The sequence below is a fragment of the Alosa pseudoharengus genome, unplaced genomic scaffold (assembly GCF_046254945.1).
Source record: "Alosa pseudoharengus isolate Yale_2024_CS ecotype anadromous, Long Island Sound unplaced genomic scaffold, YU_APseudo_1.1 YU_APseudo_1.1_scf_6, whole genome shotgun sequence".
Taxonomy (NCBI): Eukaryota; Metazoa; Chordata; class Actinopteri; order Clupeiformes; family Clupeidae; genus Alosa; species Alosa pseudoharengus.
In genome coordinates, this window is record NW_027468848.1 from 19,963,183 (window position 1) to 19,983,257 (window position 20,075).

The window sequence follows — 20,075 nt, forward strand, 5'->3', positions numbered from 1 at the left end:
AGACAGGGGGGAGAGAGAGAGAGAGAGAGAGAGAGAGAGGTACAGTGGGAAGAAAGAGAAAGGCAACAGGATATATATATATATAAAAAGTCCAAGAAAGAAAAAGAAATACAGAGAAGGAAAGGAAGGGAAAGAAAAAGAGAGAAAGAAGTAAAGAAAGTGAGAGAGATAGAGAGAGAGACAGAGAGAGAGAGAGATTTAAGCGCGGAGTGAAAGCAGAGACAGATGGCTGTGGACCACCAAGCCTGCCTGTAATGTCTGACGCGGAGCGCCACGCGTTCGCAGGGCTGCCTCTGTGCCTGGTCTGTGCATTAGGGACCAGTTGCAACACTGAGAGCTCATTGAAGCACTCCATTCAAGCACACATCCGTGCAGCAGTGAGATGGCTCAGGAGATTTGTACAGTCTACAAGTCTGCAGGAACAGCAGCTTTCTCTCTCTCTCTCTCTCTCTCTCTCTCACCCACTCTCTCTCCCTCGCTCCCTCTTTCTCTCTCTCTCTCTCTTTTTTCAAACAGTCTACATGAACGTATGAAGTGGCGCTGTGAAGGAATTTGTGCAAAGGGAAGGGGACGACGCGCACCACGTTACCGCACCAGATGTTTGCCCTCGTTTGGTAACCCCTCCAGACCATGGGGCTCCCAGGCAGAGCAGCGCAGGGGCAGTGGAAGCGGACGACAGACTGACAATCACATTTGGAATGCAATGGCAACACGGCCATCTGGCTGCCATGCCAAGGACCCCCGCTGACTTTGTAAATGGGGATTCTGAGATGCAGCACACACACATGCACACAGAGACATACACACACATTCACAGACACACACACAAACACACACCTATTCACAGACACAGACGCACACAGACATACACACACATTCACACGCACACACGTTCATTCACAGACACACACACCCATTCACAGACACACACACAGGCACAGACACACACACAATGCAGAGTTACATGCATAATCATTTAAATTTGAGGTAGCACAGGCATTCCATCCAAATACTGTTTAATGTTGTGAATGGTGTTGGGTAATGTGCCAATACAATGGCTTTAATGTATCAAAGTGTCAGTTTAAAGAAAGACATTGGTCAACTGTAAAAACAAACAATGTCAATGTAGTTTATAAAAAGTCATAAATATTCATCTATTTGACCCTAGAGATGGGTTCATGTATGTGTATACAAGAAATGTTTAGTTAACTTTATACAAACAGAGGTTACTTTCAGGCTGTTCTTCTGTGATGTAGATATGGGAAATATTATTATTATCACTTAAAATAAATATTAGTGTGGGCATCACTTCTTTGGACTTTACGGATCTATTGAATAAACTAACCAAGTAATTGATAAAAAAAAAAAAAAAAAACAGAAAACATTATTTGGTTTTAAAATAAAAAGTGGTTTAATTTTTTCCCTTGAATGTGCATCTGAAGAGTGAGTCTTTAGCTTCTGCCTGAATGTCTTTAATTGTGGTGCACAGTGTCTCCACACACAGTTTGCCTTTGTACTCTTCATGAACACCCTCTTTGGACTCCCACCAGCGCCTCATTTTCTTCATCACAGGAAAAATCTCTTTCAGATGTCGCCGTTCCAGCTGGCAGTGTGAGCGCAAGCGAACTGCATGGTCCAGGCTGGAGTTTGTAAAAATGTGAATATGTCTATACGTCTCGGTGTCCAATTCATTACAGCATTCAGCCTCGCTCAGTGCCTGCTCTTGTGACCGTCCTGCTCGCCGTCCAGGGGCCTGATCCAGTTAAACATCAAACAGATGTTTCAAACAGCCATCCACCTATTCATCTCTGCAGCTCTGCAGTTTCAATCAATACATACATGTACCTGTACAGACGTTACTTATAAGATTAAATGTACAAATTCAGTTTCAAAGTGTGATATTTTTTTTGTACATTTGTTCAAACATAAGGTAATACATTGACTCTATACACAAAGAACAAAGCATTGAAAGATTAAGTAGCAGTAGACTTTCTTACTGTTAGTGCATTGAAAAAATAGAAGTTTATTTTGCAAACAGAAATGTGGTAGATCAGATTACATGTTAGCATAGCATACACATACAGAGAGTAGTACTTAACAAGAGACATGTGTTTATGTGTTTATATTGCACATATTAGGCCACTTAGAGGCTCAATGCAACAAACCGCCTCCAAACATGGAGTCTCCCACAGTTAATACACACCACAACGAGCTCAGTGTGTTTGGGACGTTTAGTCTGGGACACCGAGAGATGCTACTGAGCTCAAGGATTGACATTTGCCAAATGGGAAAGATGTAATGCTTTTCTCCTGTTACCACATTGGACTGCAAGTGACTCCAAAACGACTGCATTTTGCGCAAAACAGCTGACTTTCAAATAAACAGGTTTGAATCAAACTGTGTGTGAGGTGTAGCCACAATCTGTTACTGGTTTGTAGACTGGACTTCGCCTCCAAAAGTTGCCCCAAAAAGGTACTGTACATGGCAGAGATGTGCCCTCCTTGTTTCACCCCTTAGGCTTTCTTCTCTCTGGAGTGTATTTCATCGGTGCTTTTGATGTGTTTGCCTGATTTTTATAACCTGGACAGGCCCATGGGAAAAGGCGGTTGCCAAGCGTGCTGATTGTTTGAGAGGGTGCTGATTGACCACGGGGATGCCAAGCTAGTGGAGCCACTATGGTTTTTGTTTTTCATTTTCTGGGGCGTTGCACACCTAAATGGGAGATGTTACAGACGCACACATACACATGTGCGTGCGTGCTCGTACATACACACACATTCACAAACACAAACACACACTCTCCCTCCCTAGCTACTAAAACTTTTGGAATTGAATTTTACTCCTGCAATATTCTGGTCTTGAGGTGTATGAAAACCCTGTGACTCCACCACTACAGGCGACGTCAAAGAGAGTGAAAATGCAATTCTGGCATCAAAAAAGCTTTGACAGTGTGACTTTTAGCCATTTTTAAAGTTGTCACTTTCAACCATTTTTAAAGTTGTCACTTTTAGCTATTTTTAAAAAAGGGTCCAACCAGGTCAACCTTAGCTAAAAGGAATACAACTTACCACAACACCCATAAGAGGCCAGGACAACAGGACACTGTAAACCGTATGCTAACTACACCAATAGCCAACACAACTGACTAATGCTTACTCTCTAACACAGAGAAGTCAATACTAGAGCAATAACTGAGTTACATCCCCCATCCTAGACACGTCTGAGCAGTGGCCATTCCCCCTTCCCTGCCCTCCCTCCCTCCCTCCCCAGTGTAGGTCAGCAGATGCCTGTAGATGGGGGATGGTGTGTGTGTGCGTGCGTGTATGTGTGGTGTGTGTGTGTGGTGGGGTGTACACAAGATAAGAGGGAGAGTACACAGTCCCCCCCCCCCTCAGAGCACGGCCAGCTGAGCTGCAGTTTTCATGCGGTCTTAAGCAGGCCGCGGTGCTGCACCAGTGGCGGAATGCGAAGCGTGTGGCAGGCCCACTCTCACCACACTGCACCCTTTGTGCTCCTCCGGGCGCCTCCCCAAGCAGGTGGGACAGCTGAGGAGGAGGAGGTGGTGGTAGTGGTGGAGGATACAGCACACGGGCTTCCCGTGTCCTTTCAGGGCAATTAGAGACATCGGGGGTAAGGTCTCGCTTTCTGTCGTGTTCGCCCCCCTCACTCGCTCGCTCGCTCGCTCAAGGTAACAAAAACAAAGACAGGCATGAGGTTTTTCGTGTCCTTCCACAGCAGACTGGACAGTGCTCTGCCGTCCCGCGTTCTGTAGCCTATGTGGGACAGGATTTAAATAAACATTCCCATATAATCGGCTGTGGAGCATTCAAAAGAAGTCACAACACTGTCCCCTGGGTGTGGGCGTTTTGCGAGGGTCCGGTTACATCATGGCCTGCTTCCCATACATTAATTTTTACTAAAGAATACAGTTCGGCCATAACACTCTTTAACTCAGACTACATTTCCACCACCCAACTTCATTTCACAATAAGTTCAATCCTGTTAACTGAAGTTAATGAATAAAGCTTTGTCCTTTTTTCATTTACTTCTTACTTCTTGTTTAGCTTTTCTGTCACTGTTTATTTATTTAAACGTTTATTTACAACAAAGCATTCTTATGACAGTAAAAAGATTCCCAACGTTTAAGCATGTCATCTGGCAGTCTGCGACACAAACACATACCAGCCCAACCCACAAATTCTGATGAGTTGGGCTCTATTTGGGCTTGTAACCATGACACAGCAACATCCAGGACAATTATGGGTAGGAACATCACAAATGATACTGGACAAATCTGATAATTGTTCAGTAACATACCCCAAAGTATGAAAGGTTTGAAAGTACTGGAAATTATCACACCATACTGCTACGTTGCAAAATATACCACAGACAAGGCTCAAATAAATTTCACAAGGCACCACAAAATATGTGTTTCAACAGCAGAAGGTGATATTTTAGCAGTTAATCACATGTAAGTGTTGTTAAACTGTTAAATATTTATTTAACAATAATTTCAAGGTATTTTAATCCCAGGACATAATGCAATTTCTAACAAAACAAAATGAAGGCCAAGTTTTGGGGCCATATCAAGGAAATTTCAAGTTCAAAAAGTGGCCAAAAGATATCCATTTATCAAATTTCCAATTAAATTATTAATTTATCAAAATCTTTCAGTTTGCTCTGTAATGTACCCGTAGTTTATTAAAAGTGGTTGTGACCCTTGACCAGGGGCTGGAGAATGTGAAAAAGGCAGAGTAGACGCATGCCACGGATCTGCCCTCCCATGCCATAGCAACATTGAGACAGCTGTCTTGCTGATGACAAAGCGCATGAACGCTCAACTGTTGTTGCTTGGACATTTAAACTTTAAAGCTCCACACAGCACGGGCAGCTGTGTCTTTCCGTGCGCACGAGTGTGTGTTTGTATCCATGTGGATCACTGCTGGGTCTCTCCTGTCCAGACTTTGGCTCTGAGGGAATACGCTCTGGAAGTCTTGCTCTTGCTTTCCAAACACTGTCAGGTCTTTCTTGCTACAGGATCAAATCCAAAATGGGGGCATATATTGCCAAGATGCTCTTGCCCATGATCAGCAGTCTGGTGTTTTTGCCTCTGACCAGCATAGCCACCAAGAGGGGATTTCACATGGAGGCAATGGTCTACTTCTTTACCATGTTCTTCACAACGGTAAGGGGGAAAGACTCAGACAGTTTGTGTTGAAATGAACTGTCTGAAGTTTGACTTTTCTTGATTGTAGCTGTCATTGGTAGTCAACAGTATTATATGATATATAATATAATAAGAGAGATGCTTTTGCCATGGATTCTTTCTCCAGTTGTCTTGTCACGGTACAAAAAAGTTGATTTGTATGGACTTATCTACCATCTGTTGATGTGATGTAGACTGAGTGGTTCGTAGTGGAAGGACATTATGTAGAGATATTACTGACTATCTTACAAACATTGAATTCAGCTTTCACTAGACGCATATACACGGCAAATGACCCACAGGCGTAAAACCTGTAAAATAATACCAAGGCCTGTATTGTATGCTTTTTTGTCACATAATGATATTAATCACATAATGATATTAATTAATATATAATATTAATTAATATATAATACTGTTGAAAAGAATACAGAATGTCATAGCTGAGGATGACATCCGTGTCTCCCACAGATCTACCATGCCTGTGATGGACCGGGCCTGTCCATCCTATGCTTCATGAAATACGAAATCCTAGAGTACTTCACCGTTTACGGCACAGCCATCTCCATGTGGGTCACTCTGCTAGGTAAGGGTGTTTGTATTCATGTGATGGCCTACACAGAACACTGACGTTAACACAGATTGAAAGATGTTTTTTTCAGTGTGGATACCAAATGGATTAAATACAAGGCCAAAGGGACAAACATTAAAAATTGTGTCGATGTATTAAATATTCATTTTAATATTAAATACTAAAGATGATGGGCTAACCTCCAATATTACTACTTTACTACTATGAAGCCAGGATAGTTTATTTAGTGTCAATTTCATGTGACCAAATATGTCAATCAAGTAAACATGCTCTTTCACTTTTTGTGAAAGTTTTGCAGCCTCCTAGTACGGCTGGTATGCCTGGTATGCCTGCACACACCCCATGCCTATCATTCATTGCATACTCTCTGTGTGTAGCATCATATTTAAATAGACCTCTCTGTCTTCTAGCACTGGGTGACTTTGATGAGCCTAAGCGCTCCACGCTGAACATGTTTGGAGTCCTGACGACGGCGGTGAGGATATACCAGGACCGCCTTGGCTACGGCATATACTCAGGCCCCATAGGAACAGCTGTGCTCATGATCACAGTCAAATGGGTGAGTGCAGGGTCAAGGGACCAAACACACCCACACACACGCATATGCACGCACATGCACACACACACACACACACACACACACACACACACACACACACACACACACACACACACACACACACACACACACACTGCAATTAGCACAAATTAATTTGCCTGCCATTAGAGAAAAATGACGACTCTTTGTGGTTTAGGTAGGTCAGTTTGACAGTTTCACACTCCAGTCTGATAATGTGGAAACTGCCAGATTTTAGTCAAGCCAACTCCTGAAGAGGGACATTCTGCAATAACTAGGGATGCACCGAATCCAGGATTCGGTTTCGGATTCGGCCGAATATTGGATTTTTTGACGGGGTTCGGTTTCTGCCGAACCTTAGAATTTTTCCCCGCCGAACCGAACCCTACGCTTACACTATGCGCGCTACACTGGTCGACGTCATGACGCCGCCTTTGATTATAGGAAGGTGTTTACGTAGGTGGCCCGTTCGAATGCAGTAGCTCAGGCTGTGTGAGTGAGAAAGTGAAAATGGAACTCGTGAGCAGAAAAAGTGTTGTTTGGCAGTACTTTCAGTCCAAAGAAGGTGATTCTAGTCGAGCTACATGTTCAATTTGCAGTTAAAATAAAATAAAATTAAATATACACTGCTGTGGATGTTATTTACTTCATAAATGTGTTTACTGTGTTAATGGACTGAGGATGGAGTAGGATTCGGTATTCGGTTTCGGATTCGGCAGAATCTTAACCAGTGGATTCGGTATTCGGCCGAACCCCAAAAATCTGGATTCGGTGCATCCCTAGCAATAACCAGGATTAATATATCTGTATAAGCAACTAACTCACCAACCTGTGCAGACCAATGCGATTTTAATGAAATATCAGTGCAAGTTCTGAGTTTATATTAAACGTCTCGGAACGTGTCACCTTGCAGTTGCAGAAGATGAAGGAAAAGAAGGGCCTGTACCCAGAGAAGAGTGTTTACACGCAGCAAGTGGGCCCAGGATGCTGTTTTGGGGCTCTTGCTCTGATGCTGCGCTTCTACTTTGAGGTACCTGGTGATGTTTCTAGCAACATTTGCGCACCTCTTACTATTTGACAAGGCCAAAGTGTGACAGCTCATATCTGTGGCTAAAATGTCTCGATTTGTTCATGTGTGTGTGTGTTCCTGCAGGAATGGGACTATGCCTACGTCCATAGTTTCTACCACCTGTCGCTTGCCGTGTCGTTTGTGCTTCTGCTGCCGAAGAAGAATCGCTACGCGGGAACGGGACGCAACGTCGCCAAACTCAACTGCTACACCCTCTGCTGCTGTGTATGACACACCTCCTTATCTTAGCAAAGCTGTAGAGGTGATCCTTGCTTTAAAAGCTCACAAGTCGTAGGGACATGGCTTACAAGAGCCTGTTCAGAGGACACTTATGTTGTGGCTAGTCCAGTGAACTGTAATGGCAACTGTTGGACTGCCTTTCAGTCAGTCCTCTGATGGAGAGCTAAGTAAACTGGTGACTGGTGACAAAATATAATGGAAATACTGTAAACAAGCGAGAAGTGCACTCAGTCACGGTGCTGAAGGAATCAGGCAGCCTAGCGAGCTAACTCACTTGAACACCGCAATATCCCATGTCTACACCAATCCTCTGACGCTGCTCTGTTTTGATCGCAGGTACCCCATCCCGGCAGGGCCAAAAACAATAAAAAGGATAAAGTCCAAAAGACCATTTGGAAGGTGCCCACAAAAAAGTCTTGGATAAAGACAGGAAGTTCTGGGCTCCCGCTGCATGCAGCTCCGCCAACCATCTTATAACATGGACGCTTGGGAGAGCGAGAGCCACCCTCCGGATCAGAAGATTTTACCTCAGGACTGCTAGGGCTCTGTGTGTTCAAGGTTAAATGCAGAAACAGCAAGGCACTGAGAAAGTGGATGAAATTAGCCCTGATATACTATTTTGCAGGAGGTCCCCAAAGTCTAGTTGACCTGATCACGAAAGGGCCACATCCAGGACAGCATCTACTGCTATCACAGTAATTATGCTCTCTGTGGGTTTACTGAGGGAAGGATTCACAACTTGGGACTGTTTTTGTTTAATAGGAGAGGGACACGTTAACTAGGTTTAAATATTAAGCTTTACATTTACCATCTACTTTGCACCACGGCAGAATTACAGAGACCAATTTTTTTTTTAGTGTTTAGAGCACAAAAACGAAACTCACATGGAAAATGTGCTGCTCTTAAAGCCATCAGTATCTTCATCTCTCCCAGAGGAATACATTGTTTTTAAAAAGTGTCTCTGTGGAAAGATTTTCTGTCTCTGTTTCCAGACATGGTGCTGTTAAATATTTTCAGGCTGCACCTTTATACATTTGGGGATTGTGAAGGCATATTTCTTTTATGTATAGTCACTGAGATCAACATGGCGAGAGCCTCAGCAATTTTTGTATTTAGGCCAAAAGATGTAATCGGCTGTAATTATTATATGCCACACACAAATCACCTGTTTGATGCATTTAATGCAGTGATGGTTATTTGTATTACCAAGCCAGTTATGTAAATATATTTATGGCATTGTATCTAGTTTTCTACATAAACTGTAATAGTTATGTGTTTATTTAAAAGAATGAAATAAAATAAATGTAATGTGCTGTGTACTGTGCATGCATATTTCATGGTCTACAGAGAACAGACAGGACGTGGGGCTGGGGTGCACTTTGCCATGTCATGTCAGAAAGCAGCCGACATTTTCATCAAACGTCAAAAAATATGATATTTGCCGTGGAATGTCTCCTCCACCTGCTCCAAACACTATCCAAGAATTACAGACATGTGTTGCATGTTTTAGACAAAACAGTCTCTTGACAAAGGTGAATGAAAATGGTCCACAATGGACTTTTTGACTGGGGGCCAGTGCCTTGGAGAAATATGTTTTTGTCTGAGGGCTAATCTGGCAGCCACAGAATCTCCTGGCCACCTTCCCAATCCCTGTCAAGAGAGAAACCCGAAACTTTTATTACGCCGGCGTAAAGCACTTCTGGACTCTCCGCCACCACCGACTGTTATTGAAGATTTCTCTTTTTTCCGCGCTTTGCGGTCCACACGTGCATGTAGTCTCGAGGAAACTCCCCTAAGTGCTAACACCACAGACTGGTGATGGAGCGCGAGTCTAATGAATCTTGCTACAGCACTGTGAGACTCTGCCAGCCACTAACATTTTTATGTAATAACTAGTGATTTAATGCGTTGAAGAGACTATACAAAGTCAGATCAGTCATCTGCTCCTGTTATATGAGGCTACACTTTCTTTAATTTATTACTTACCTAGCAGCTCTGTCTAGCCAATGCCTAGATTTTTCTGCCAAGTGTACTCATCCTATACATTCAAATACCTATTCTTTCCTTATGGTCTAATGTCTAGGGAAATGCTTGGCTACTCTAATGGAAAGCCATAATTAAAAGCAAGTAACGGGCAGGTAATCAGGGAGTAGTTTTAATCAGGTAGGCCTAAACCATCTGTGGCAACCCATGGGCTTACACAAAGTAAAGTTTTACTATAAAAATCACATCTATTGTCAGGGAATCCTTTCCACAAGGATGAGATTCAAACTAGACCTGAAATTTAAACTCTGGGCTTGTGTGTGCAAAATGTTATTATGACCACCATGCTTGAGAGGCAGCTAAACCATGTCCAGATCCCACTTACAGTGACAGCTGAGATTTGCATGAGATCCAAACAAGTTGCTAAATGCAGAGTTATGCAGAGAAAGGACTACAGTTCACTGAGGTGAGAGACCATGGGCTAGGCTACCCTGCGCAGGGAAAAGAGAGTGCCGAGTCCATCAGCTGTTGGCTGTCAGCTGCCAGTGCAATTGCTGTGGACTGCAGTGCTGACGGCAGCTGTGGCCTTGCTGAAAGAGAGAAAACTGCAGAGTTCAAAACAGCCTCTGCTCCAGTTCTAACCCCTAGTCGTTTAGCGTATGCTTCAGAGACTCTTTCATCAAGAGAATTCTGATGTCTCGTCTCTTTTTTTCCTATTTCATTTCATCTACCAGTCTGTGGGTAGAGTTTCCTGTCGCCGTGATGCTATCAAGCCACTTTGAAAGTTTGAGGTGTTTCAAAGTTGTGTCCTTATCAGAATTCGACAGATAACCAACCTGATGCCTACACTACAACCTCTAGCTAGACAGAAATTACGCCCAATATTTTCCCAAATGCAATGTTTTTCCCTTCAGGGAGCGTGAATGTTATTATCACCCAAAGGGCTCTTGTGGTGTTGCCTGGGAAACACTCAAAGCAGTGCCTCTCAGTCACTTATTCATGGCGACTGCAGCCATAAAGTGGCACAAAATCTTTACCATCTAGAGCTATCATGTGTCACGCATACAGGCAAAAGGGAGCTGGGATCAAATAAACAACACCACTCAACAACCCAGTCACAAACAATTCTAGGTTAAAGTCTGCAATAATAAGTATTCATCATGCCACATTAAAAGTGCAGTCAGCGATCGTACGCGATTTCAAGATTTTTTGTCACATTCAGCAATCGTCTCCTCACGATCCGCTAGCTATCCATTCCGTGTGTACACTCTAAAAAACCTGGTCTCTGTGGGCAGCCCAGGCTCCGAAAACTGGAAACAAACAAAGTGGGGCAGCCTGTCCCCCAAACAAAAACAAACCCCAGTGTGTAGTTTCTCAGGGAATACTGAAGGGAGGGATGAGCTACCTTTTTGGTGTGTTTTGTTTGGTCCTTGGTTAAAATATAATGTGCATTGTTTTGGACAATAGCGTATGCTAATACATTTTTGATATAAACATAAACATAAACAAATGGGACTTCCTGTGTGTGTGCGACTGCATCTTTAAAGACCAAAAACAACTGTACCTTGACTCACACAATACTCTCCGAACATTAGAATGCAGGCAGACAGTTCATGCTACATCAAAGACTTCCTTCATAAAAAATGCTTTCCCCCATACTTACAATAACTCATTACGTTAACTTAAAACCCAGAAAACCTAACAAGTGTAAGGAAATACAGGTTTCCATAAAGACGTATTTAATGTCCAAACACTGAATCAGAGAAAAACTAATCCAAAGGTGCATTAGTGTGTAGTGTTCAGAGTTAATGTGTGTGTTCAGGGATTTAGCTGTCTGGTTGCTCTGTAATGTTACGCAGTAATGTGTATCTACTCGTCATAGTCTCTAGGCATCTGAACTATCTTCATTTACAGAGTCATTGACAGTCTCCTCTGACTGGTTATCTGTTTCATCCAAAACCTTCAACTGGTCAAGTGCATCGGTCAGTCTAAAAACAAAGACACAAACACAACACTCAACACAATTTTGTGGTTTACAAAAATCAGTCTGCGACTGAAAAGTGTAACTCTGCTCTGAGTACGCCTACATAACATGGATGGACATGCAGTATGGGAGCCTTTAAATCTTTTTATGTGCAAGCAGTTCCCTGACTTGATTTACCTTGACACAGGAGTTACTGCTTGTTTACAGGCATTAATGCTGTCTGTGAGCTGAGAGCGGAGTGCCTGGGCCATCTCACTGGACAGGATGTTGGACAAAGAGCATCCTGGGAACAGACTCAGAAGAAGAGGCTCCACCTGGACAAAGAAAGCAGCTTTAGGTTTTCTTACTTAAAACGGTCACATCTTTAACACAACTGTTACATCCAGAGATATACAATTCAATTCAACACACAATTTCACATCTGATGAATAGCAGCTGTTTGGAAGTTAGAGGTCCAATACATGGATTAAGAGCTAGTCCAGGAGTAAAAGAAAATGTCATTGGAAATATCCGGTCAAATATGAGAAGTCAGGCCCCCCTTGCCCCCAGCCCCCCCTCCTTTGCATTTGTGTGCTGCATTGGAAAACTAGCCTGTTGATTATTGGGGTCCAGGATTCGGGTACAGACAGCATCGTCCTTGGCCAGGTCCAGTTTCTGCCCTTTGTAATGTGCTTTAGCACGGTTCTCGTAGTACTGGCTGACTCCTGGGTTGTACTTAACGGCAAATGAGAACTGCTTAGCCGCCTCCTGATACTTTCTGCGGGCATGAAAACATGCAATGCAATGTTAAGCTTGTAAACATCTGAGGATTATTAGCCAGGGTATTTCACATTTCCCTCTTTAGAGCACCAAAGGAGTTGTGTCAGAGACCTGTCCTTCTGGCGCTGGAGGCCGAAGGTGTTGTGCACGACTGCCAGCCGAGCCCAAATGGCTTCATTATATGGGTCCAGCTCCTCAGCCTGCTGGTAGTCGGCCAGAGCGAAAGTCAAGTCCCCCTGCTTAAAGAAGCAGTCTGCACAGAGCACACAGTATTGTCAGTGAGCAAGGCCAAGTTGAGGCCAAACCTTCTTAATGCAATGTTGTTTGTAAGCTATACTGTACCATGCCATAAGCTCTACTTTGAGGTTTTGACGTTTCCCCAGAAATGTTCGTAGCTACGTTTACCTTCTGTAAGTCATACGTTCGTAAGGTTGGTCTGGTCTGGTCTGTTTTAGTGGCACGACACATGCACTTACAGTATTGCCAAGGAACACCTACATATATGTTGCATTACATTTGGCGCTTCATTTTAAGAAAAAAAAATACAGTCATAATAAATTAATTAGCCTTAATTCTTTAAGGACATTTGGATACAAGACAGACACAGTGGCATGCAGTCTGTGCTGTGCTGTGTGCACTGTGCTTGAAAATGTCAATGGGAGAAACAATGAGTCTTAAAGAGTTGCTGCGGAAGAACAGAGGTCAGCGCTTTCCTCTATGACTAATTCAGCACTAGGCAGGCCTCCCTCCCCACTTAGTCATGTGACCTCTGACCTTCCCCTATTCTAGAACACATTCAGAACAGTCTCAGGGCTTAAAACAAGGGAAATGTCTGTGCCTGAAACTATCAGAAATGTTTGAATGATCTTTTTTCAATTTTTTAAACGGCCTGAATTCCGCCTGGGGATTTTAAGACCAGTAGTCTAACTCCTCAGCCACCGTTCTCTGTAAAGCTGGACTTCCTGGTAGAAAACCATTCAATTTATTGTTGGATTTCCACCAATATTAACCCTACAAACACTCTGCTAATACTGCCACTATTTATATCACCGGCAGCAGGCTGATTGCATTATCAGAATAGTACTGTACATCTCACACAAATACAGTGCTAATTAGTAGCAAATCCATGTAATGTTCTTTTGGAGAATTTTGAACTATGTAACAGGACAATTCACCTCTGAAAAGTTCTGATGGCCTTGTCCACCTCCTCACCTCCTCTGTTGATGAAGAGGCCGCTCTCCTCCCTCTGGTCCTCGATGGCCCTGCTGAGCAGCATGGCCGCCTCCTGGTAGAAGCCGCGGGAGAAGCAGTGCACAGCAAAGTCATTGTAGGTCAGCACGAGCTGGGCGTGCGCCTCGTCCCGCAGCTCCTCGCTTCCTTCCTGCCTCTCGCCCAGCGCGTCCGCTCGCACCGACTCGCTCAGCTCGATGGCCAGCACGAGGTCCTCGATGGCAGCAGTGAAGTCTTTCAGTCGGCGTTGCAGGGTCCCTCTAGAGGAGGACACCAGCAAGCAAAATGGCAGTGGACACCAATGCACTATGGGTTATGTGATATAATGGCTTGTGGTGTTTTCACAGATTTATCGGCCAGCAATCGCAAACTCATTCACTGGTGACATATAGAATGGCTATACAGTATATTGACTTCTCACACAAGATAAAAATCCATCACACACAGTACATGGTTGACAAGAACTGTGGTGTTACATTGCTCTTGTTGTCCACCCTCTTCTTCACAGGTACCCAAGACGCCCACCAATCAGTATTCTTTACAAACAAGGTACTTCATTACACACTTAATACCTTTGATGATCTCTAGAAGTTCGCTTATTATGTACAGTTGAGTGTTGAGTTGCAGTTCACAGACCTCACCTGAACAGGTAGTATGACGCTTCCTCTGGACTGTACTGTATGCCGTTATTGATCCTCACCAGGGCGTCTTGCAGGTCCCCCTCCACTGCCTTATTCACGGCTAGCTGCCTCACCAACTGTCCAGACTCCTTTAGCTGCTGCATGAGCCCTCGTGCCTCTGGACAAGTGGAGTTCAGCTGAAGGGCTGACTTGAGGCTGTGGTAGCAGAGCGACACCTGCAGGGAGTCATCAGGCATTACAGCTCGAACCGGGCTGGTCAGAGCAGGCTCGGCTGATGACGTTCATAACTTGACTGATTTTCATATTCTTAAGGATTGCACACTTTGTGTACTCTACGCAGACACTGTAAACCTGTGTGTGATTTTAAATCTGAATTTCTAGAAATGTAATTACATATCTGTTGCTAGTTTTTCCTTGCTGTCCCTTAATGACGTAAAGCTGAGAATGATTCAATGTTTCCTCAATCATCTAGTTTATATGAGAATGCCATCATGCAGATAATAATTGCGATCCATTGCCAGCTAAGAACTATTCACTCATCTAGTTTTGCTACCCTTTCTGCACATGTGCGTAATTGCCGACTTCTACACATTATTAAACAGTCCATTTTTTCACCCACCTGGTTGAGTTGCTGATGTAGACGGGCTTTAAGAACAAAGAGATCTGCTGTTGGCTCATCCACCTCCAGCCACTTACTGACCAGCTTTAGACTGTCACTGTATCGTCCTAGTGCGGTCAGACATGCCAAGCTACTCGTTGAACAATAACATTAGAGATGGAATACAGGGTGAGAAATTATTCTTAAGACTTGAACATCACAATATCCAGCTGGTTTAACACTAACCGGCTGGTTGTTTTGATTAAGCACAAACAAATCAAATCCAAACCTAACTGAAGTTTAATATTTCCTGAATTGCATCATAAAAATGGAATATATCTGTTTTAGAAAATAAACTCTAAAGTAATTAGTTTTAATTAGTAGTTTAGTTTAGAGATTGCTTAATATATGAATAAAGCACTGTGTTATTGCCAGCTGATGTTTGGCTAGGTAACAAAATGGTTCAAAGAGTTTATATAAACAAATGACTTAACATTGTTCTTTTTTATGATGAACCAAATTTCAGACTGACCTCCTAAACTGATAGGACCTAAAATTCGGTTTCATTTCAGCCGCTTTGGAGAAAGACTCAAGCGCTTTTACAAACATCCCATTGTCATAGAGACACTGGCCCTGCGGACAAGGAAAGGAACAAAACAGGAGGTAAGCCTTTAAAGGCAGAAGCTGCATTTCCGAAATGTGAAATGTTAATCAAAATCACACGCCATCTTTCATTGGCTGGAATTGTGTACAGCTCGATCTGAGCTACTTTGTTTGTTTCCCATTTACAGACTGTTTACGAACACCAGTTTTTTTTTCTGAGCACAAGCACTGAAAGGACAGCTTGAGGATTGTGAGAAGAAATTCACTGCATTTGACAAAAAGTGTATCAGAGGAGATTCATGGACTGCACTTTCACATTGCAATACATGACACAGACACAGTCATAGTTCTGTCTGTGTCTATTTGGTAGGTATTCCTATTCATGGTTATGGTTATGGTTATGGTTATGGATTTAGCAGACGCCTTTGTCCAAAGCGACATATAAATACAAAACAACATAATAATATTTAAAAATGAACAGGGAACAGATTAAAATCTAGGTCAAATATAGTAAGGAGAATAGTTGTAGTACACAAAAATATCAATTCAATCAATAGCCTAATAAAAAAAGCAATGTAAAAAAGGGGAAAGGCAATAATAAAACAATAATGTCAATTCAATCAATAATATAAAAACAATAACATGCTAAGACTACATTAAGGAGAATATCAATAATAAACAATAATGTCAAATTAATTAACAGCCCAATTAAAATAAAACAACATTATATAAACCATAACACATAAGCGCTTAAACAACTAAGTATATGTTGAATAGGAATGTCTTTAGACCCCTCTTAAACGACCCAAAACTACCACAGGAACGGAGAGCACTGGGCAGTTCATTCCACCAACATGGAACCACTGAAGAAAAGAGTCTGGAATTAGACCCAGTTTTTATGACTGGTCGACACAACATACGCTCACCAGAAGACCGCAGTGGGCGGTTGGGGATGTAAGGCTTGATTATTGAATTAAAATAACTAGGAGCAGATCTAGTTAGTGTCCTATAGGCCAAAGTGAGAGATTTAAATTTAATTCTGGCTACTATAGGGAGCCAATGGAGAGTAACTAGGAGAGGAGTTACATGTGTCCTCTTTGGCTGATTGAAGACCAGGCGTGCTCCAGCATTTTGAATCAGCTGTAATGATCTTGTTACACAAGCGGGTAAGCCAGCTAATAGTGAATTACAATAGTCCAGCTTAGAGATGACCATGGTCTGAACAAGAAGTTGTGTGGAATCTTGTGTCAGATAAGGTCTGATCTTCCTAATGTTGTAAAGCATAAACCGGCATGATTTTGCAATAGAAGCTATATGCTCAGAGAAGTTAAGTCGGTCATCAATTACAACGCCCAAGTTTTGTGCCGATCTAGTTGGGGTCAGTGAAGTTGAGTCAAGCTGGATGTTAATCTGTTGGGGAATAGCTGTTTTAGCTGGAAACACCAAAAACTCTGTTTTTGAGAGATTAAGCTGAAGGTGCCGATCTTTCATCCAGGCTGAAATATCCTTAAGGCATGCAGAAATCCGGTGGGAAACACTAGAGTCATCAGGTGGGAAAGACAGGTAAAGTTGAGTGTCGTCTGCATAACAGTGATAGTCAAATCCATGGGAGCGAATGGTATCACCTAAGGAAGTGGTGTAAATAGAGAAAAGCAAGGGTCCTAATACTGATCCCTGAGGCACACCTGTGGTGAGGGCATGAGACTTAGATACCTGTCCCTGCCAAGACACGTTGAAAGAACGCCCTTTAAGGTAAGATTCAAACCAGTCAAGAGCTTTTCCAGAAATTCCCAGTTCAGATAGTATAGATAGGAGAATGTCATGGTTAACAGTATCAAAGGCTGCAGATAAATCTAGTAGAATTAATACTGATGACTGAGCAGAGGACTTAGCTACTCTCAATGCTTCAGTCACAGACAGAAGAGCAGTTTCAGTAGAATGACCACTCTTGAAACCAGACTGCATAGGGTCTAGTAGATTATTCTGATGAAGAAAGTCACAAACTTGCTTGAAGACCACTTTCTCCAAAACCTTTGACAAGAAAGGAAGAAGGGAGACAGGTCTGTAGTTCTTCACCTCAGTTGGATTAAGTGTACTTTTCTTTAGCAGAGGTGTAACCCTAGCCTGTTTAAAAGAATAAGGAACTATTCCAGAACTGAGAGAAGCATTAAATACATGTGTGACTGCTGGTAGAACAGCGGGTGAGATAGACTGTAGAAGAGTGGACGGGACAGGATCTAATGGGCATGTTGTTGGACGACATCGCTGAAGCAATTGAGAGACTGCTTCCTCATCAAGAGGAAAGAAAGAGTCAAATGATGGGGTCATACTAACACAAGGCAAAGCCCTCCTTATAGGAGCATCAAACTGAGCACTTATTTTAGCAACTTTTTCAGTGAAAAATGTTGCAAAGTCATTTGCTGACAGTGAAGTAGTTGATGGTGGTGGTGGAGGATTGTGGAGAGATTTGAAAGTAGAAAAAAGTTGTCTACTGTCAGTGGCGCTCTCAATCTTGCTTTGATAGAATGCCTTTTTTGCAAGTGTAACAGTGGATGAAAAGGATGACAGCAAAGACTGGTAGTTACTAAGATCATTTCCATCTTTGGATTTACGCCATTTCCTCTCAGCAGCTCTAAGTTCCTTTCGTACTGAGACTATACTGTTCGTCAGCCATGGATGGCGAGGTTTAGAACGAGTAGGTCTTGAGGAAAGAGGACATGCTGCATTCAGACAAGATGCCAGTGTAGAGCAGAGAGTCTTTGTAGCGTCATTAACCTCAAGTGTCAAGAATGAGCTAGGAGTAGGTAAAGCAGATGTTACTAATGTTGCAAAATGGTCACTTGAGAGGCTTCTGAGATTACGCCGGAACGAAATTATCGGAGGAGGAGCTGCTGGGTTATCCAGGAGACGCACAGAGAATCTGATTCATCCAAATCCTATTCACTGTCTAAAGCTAATCTTATTCACTGTCTCTTGAAAAGCGGATTTAACATTGAGAATACAAAACTGTTCCTTTTCCACTTTGATCTGTATCAATCAGTCTCTTCTACTGCAGTGCAGCATACTCCATAATACCGCTTTCTCTGCATGTGACCATTAAATACCTGCCATACTCATAATAAGTTTAAAATGTACCTGTAGGTAGTAGATAAATGCAAGACGGTGAGCGATACTCTTGTCCTCTGGGTCTAGATAGTAAGCTTGCCTGTAAGTATGGATAGCTGACTGGAAATCACATAGTTGGAGATAGGCCTCTCCCATGTCCACATACAAACAAATCTGTCAGGAGTTAGAACAGCTCATTTCAGCTCACACAATTCATCACATTTTTACCCGTTTTTTTTTTTTTTTACAGTCGTAATTATTCAATTATTCCCAGAAAGATGCTTTACATGCTCTGAAATAACCCAAACGGTGGAAGAGGAAGTATAATTTTTTCTTCCCATTTTTACTCACCTGGTTTGGCTGTAGACTGATGGCTTTGTTGAAACAATTTACTGCAGTTTCAAACAGTGACTTTGACATGGCTTCTAACCCTGAGTCATAGCTGGGAAAGAGAAAATGCCAAAACCTTCATCTATGCACTCACTGACCATACAATGACTATACCTTATAGGCAGGCTATAGGCCTATCTATTTTATTTGACTTTTATACTCACAGTGATTTGACCTTGTTTTTTATTATGAGGTCACCACGCAGGTCAGGTCGGTCAGGTTTTGTTCCTATTATTCTGAAGATATTGCTTGACCCGAAAATACGTGGGAAAACATACTCTGGTGTTTTCTGGTGCTGTGAGTCTGATGTTGTGAGTGAAGTGGAGCCATCATCTGACTGGGGTTAAACAAAACACATCACATGGAGATATGGCCTAATAGACATGCCCTCTCATTTAGGCTAGGCCTAGTTAATGAGACATGTTCAGACATGCTCTTCTCATTCAGGGTAGCTATGTTCAGATTTTTTTTCCCCAGATCAGTCTTCATTTGAAGAACTGCAAAAACATGCGGATACCAAAGATCCTTGATTACTAGCTCCGCTTGAACCCTCTCTGCGGATACCTTAGTCTACACTGATAATCTAATCACTGATTAGGCTACTATAGCTACTATATAAACTTGTTCTGGGTTAGTTTAGTAGGCCTAGGCCTACAGACAGAAACAGCGAAATTTCAAAACCGACACACGCACTGAATAGCCTATGATGCCAAAGAGTGACAGCAGCTTTACATGCAATTCTGTTTCCTACTCAGCCAACAATATGCAAAACTGACCTTGGTAAAATCTGACTTGCTCCCCTGCAGAGCATTATCCATTTTTAGAAACTAATGTTAGTTTATTCACGTTTCCTTGTACATAGCCTGGTCGTTTCTTAAGTAGAAACCGCTCCGGCTCCGCTCTAAAATCTTTTGGTAGAAACAAACAAGGGGATGATGTGTAACCAAGGGAACGTAGCAACTTCAGAGTGCTGTTCTGACACCGATGAAAAGTTAGACATGGTTACATTAATTTTGTATTAGCCTACGTATGGGCTACAAATGGAGACAACCTGGTTGGAAAGCCATTTATCTTGCACTAGAGTTTCGACTGAAAAAG

General features: G+C 42.6%; 2 protein-coding genes across 3 annotated transcripts; one reads left to right on the top strand and one right to left on the bottom strand.

The window, feature by feature from the left end:
• Nucleotides 1–1,462: 1,462 nt before the first annotated feature.
• On the bottom strand, nt 1,463–19,833 carry LOC143106392 (tetratricopeptide repeat protein 16-like). 2 transcript variants are annotated; one of them, XM_076270663.1, is made up of 12 exons: nt 19,754–19,833; nt 19,142–19,314; nt 18,939–19,029; nt 18,618–18,761; nt 15,412–15,512; nt 14,901–15,030; nt 14,282–14,496; nt 13,623–13,900; nt 12,522–12,663; nt 12,243–12,408; nt 11,829–11,965; nt 1,463–1,753 (listed from the first exon to the last, which is right to left on the bottom strand). In XM_076270663.1, exons 1-12 carry the CDS (start codon nt 19,793–19,795, stop codon nt 1,711–1,713), a joined length of 1,662 nt encoding a protein of 553 aa, XP_076126778.1. In that variant the 5' UTR covers nt 19,796–19,833; the 3' UTR covers nt 1,463–1,710. The 2 variants fall into 2 exon arrangements, with proteins under 2 accessions (XP_076126778.1, XP_076126777.1); XM_076270662.1 differs by lacking the exon at nt 1,463–1,753 and adding an exon at nt 11,390–11,655.
• Nucleotides 4,796–7,675, top strand: mymk (myomaker, myoblast fusion factor). The gene is made up of 5 exons (XM_076270665.1): nt 4,796–5,185; nt 5,678–5,792; nt 6,209–6,357; nt 7,289–7,405; nt 7,529–7,675. The coding sequence occupies exons 1-5, from the start codon at nt 5,051–5,053 to the stop codon at nt 7,673–7,675; spliced, it is 663 nt and encodes a 220-aa protein (XP_076126780.1). The 5' UTR covers nt 4,796–5,050.
• Nucleotides 19,834–20,075: the final 242 nt, after the last annotated feature.

Coding starts and splice junctions, on each gene's coding strand:
- mymk (XM_076270665.1), top strand. CDS start 5,051: ATGGGGGCATATATTGCCAAGATGCTCTTGCCCATGATCAGCAGTCTG. Junction 6,358..7,288: donor TCATGATCACAGTCAAATGG/GTGAGTGCAGGG, acceptor GTCACCTTGCAG/TTGCAGAAGATGAAGGAAAA. Junction 7,406..7,528: donor TGCTGCGCTTCTACTTTGAG/GTACCTGGTGAT, acceptor GTGTTCCTGCAG/GAATGGGACTATGCCTACGT.
- LOC143106392 (XM_076270662.1), bottom strand. CDS start 19,795: ATGGATAATGCTCTGCAGGGGAGCAAGTCAGATTTTACCAAG. Junction 19,030..19,141: donor AAAAACAAGGTCAAATCACT/GTGAGTATAAAA, acceptor TCTCTTTCCCAG/CTATGACTCAGGGTTAGAAG. Junction 12,409..12,521: donor CTCCAGCGCCAGAAGGACAG/GTCTCTGACACA, acceptor TCATGCCCGCAG/AAAGTATCAGGAGGCGGCTA.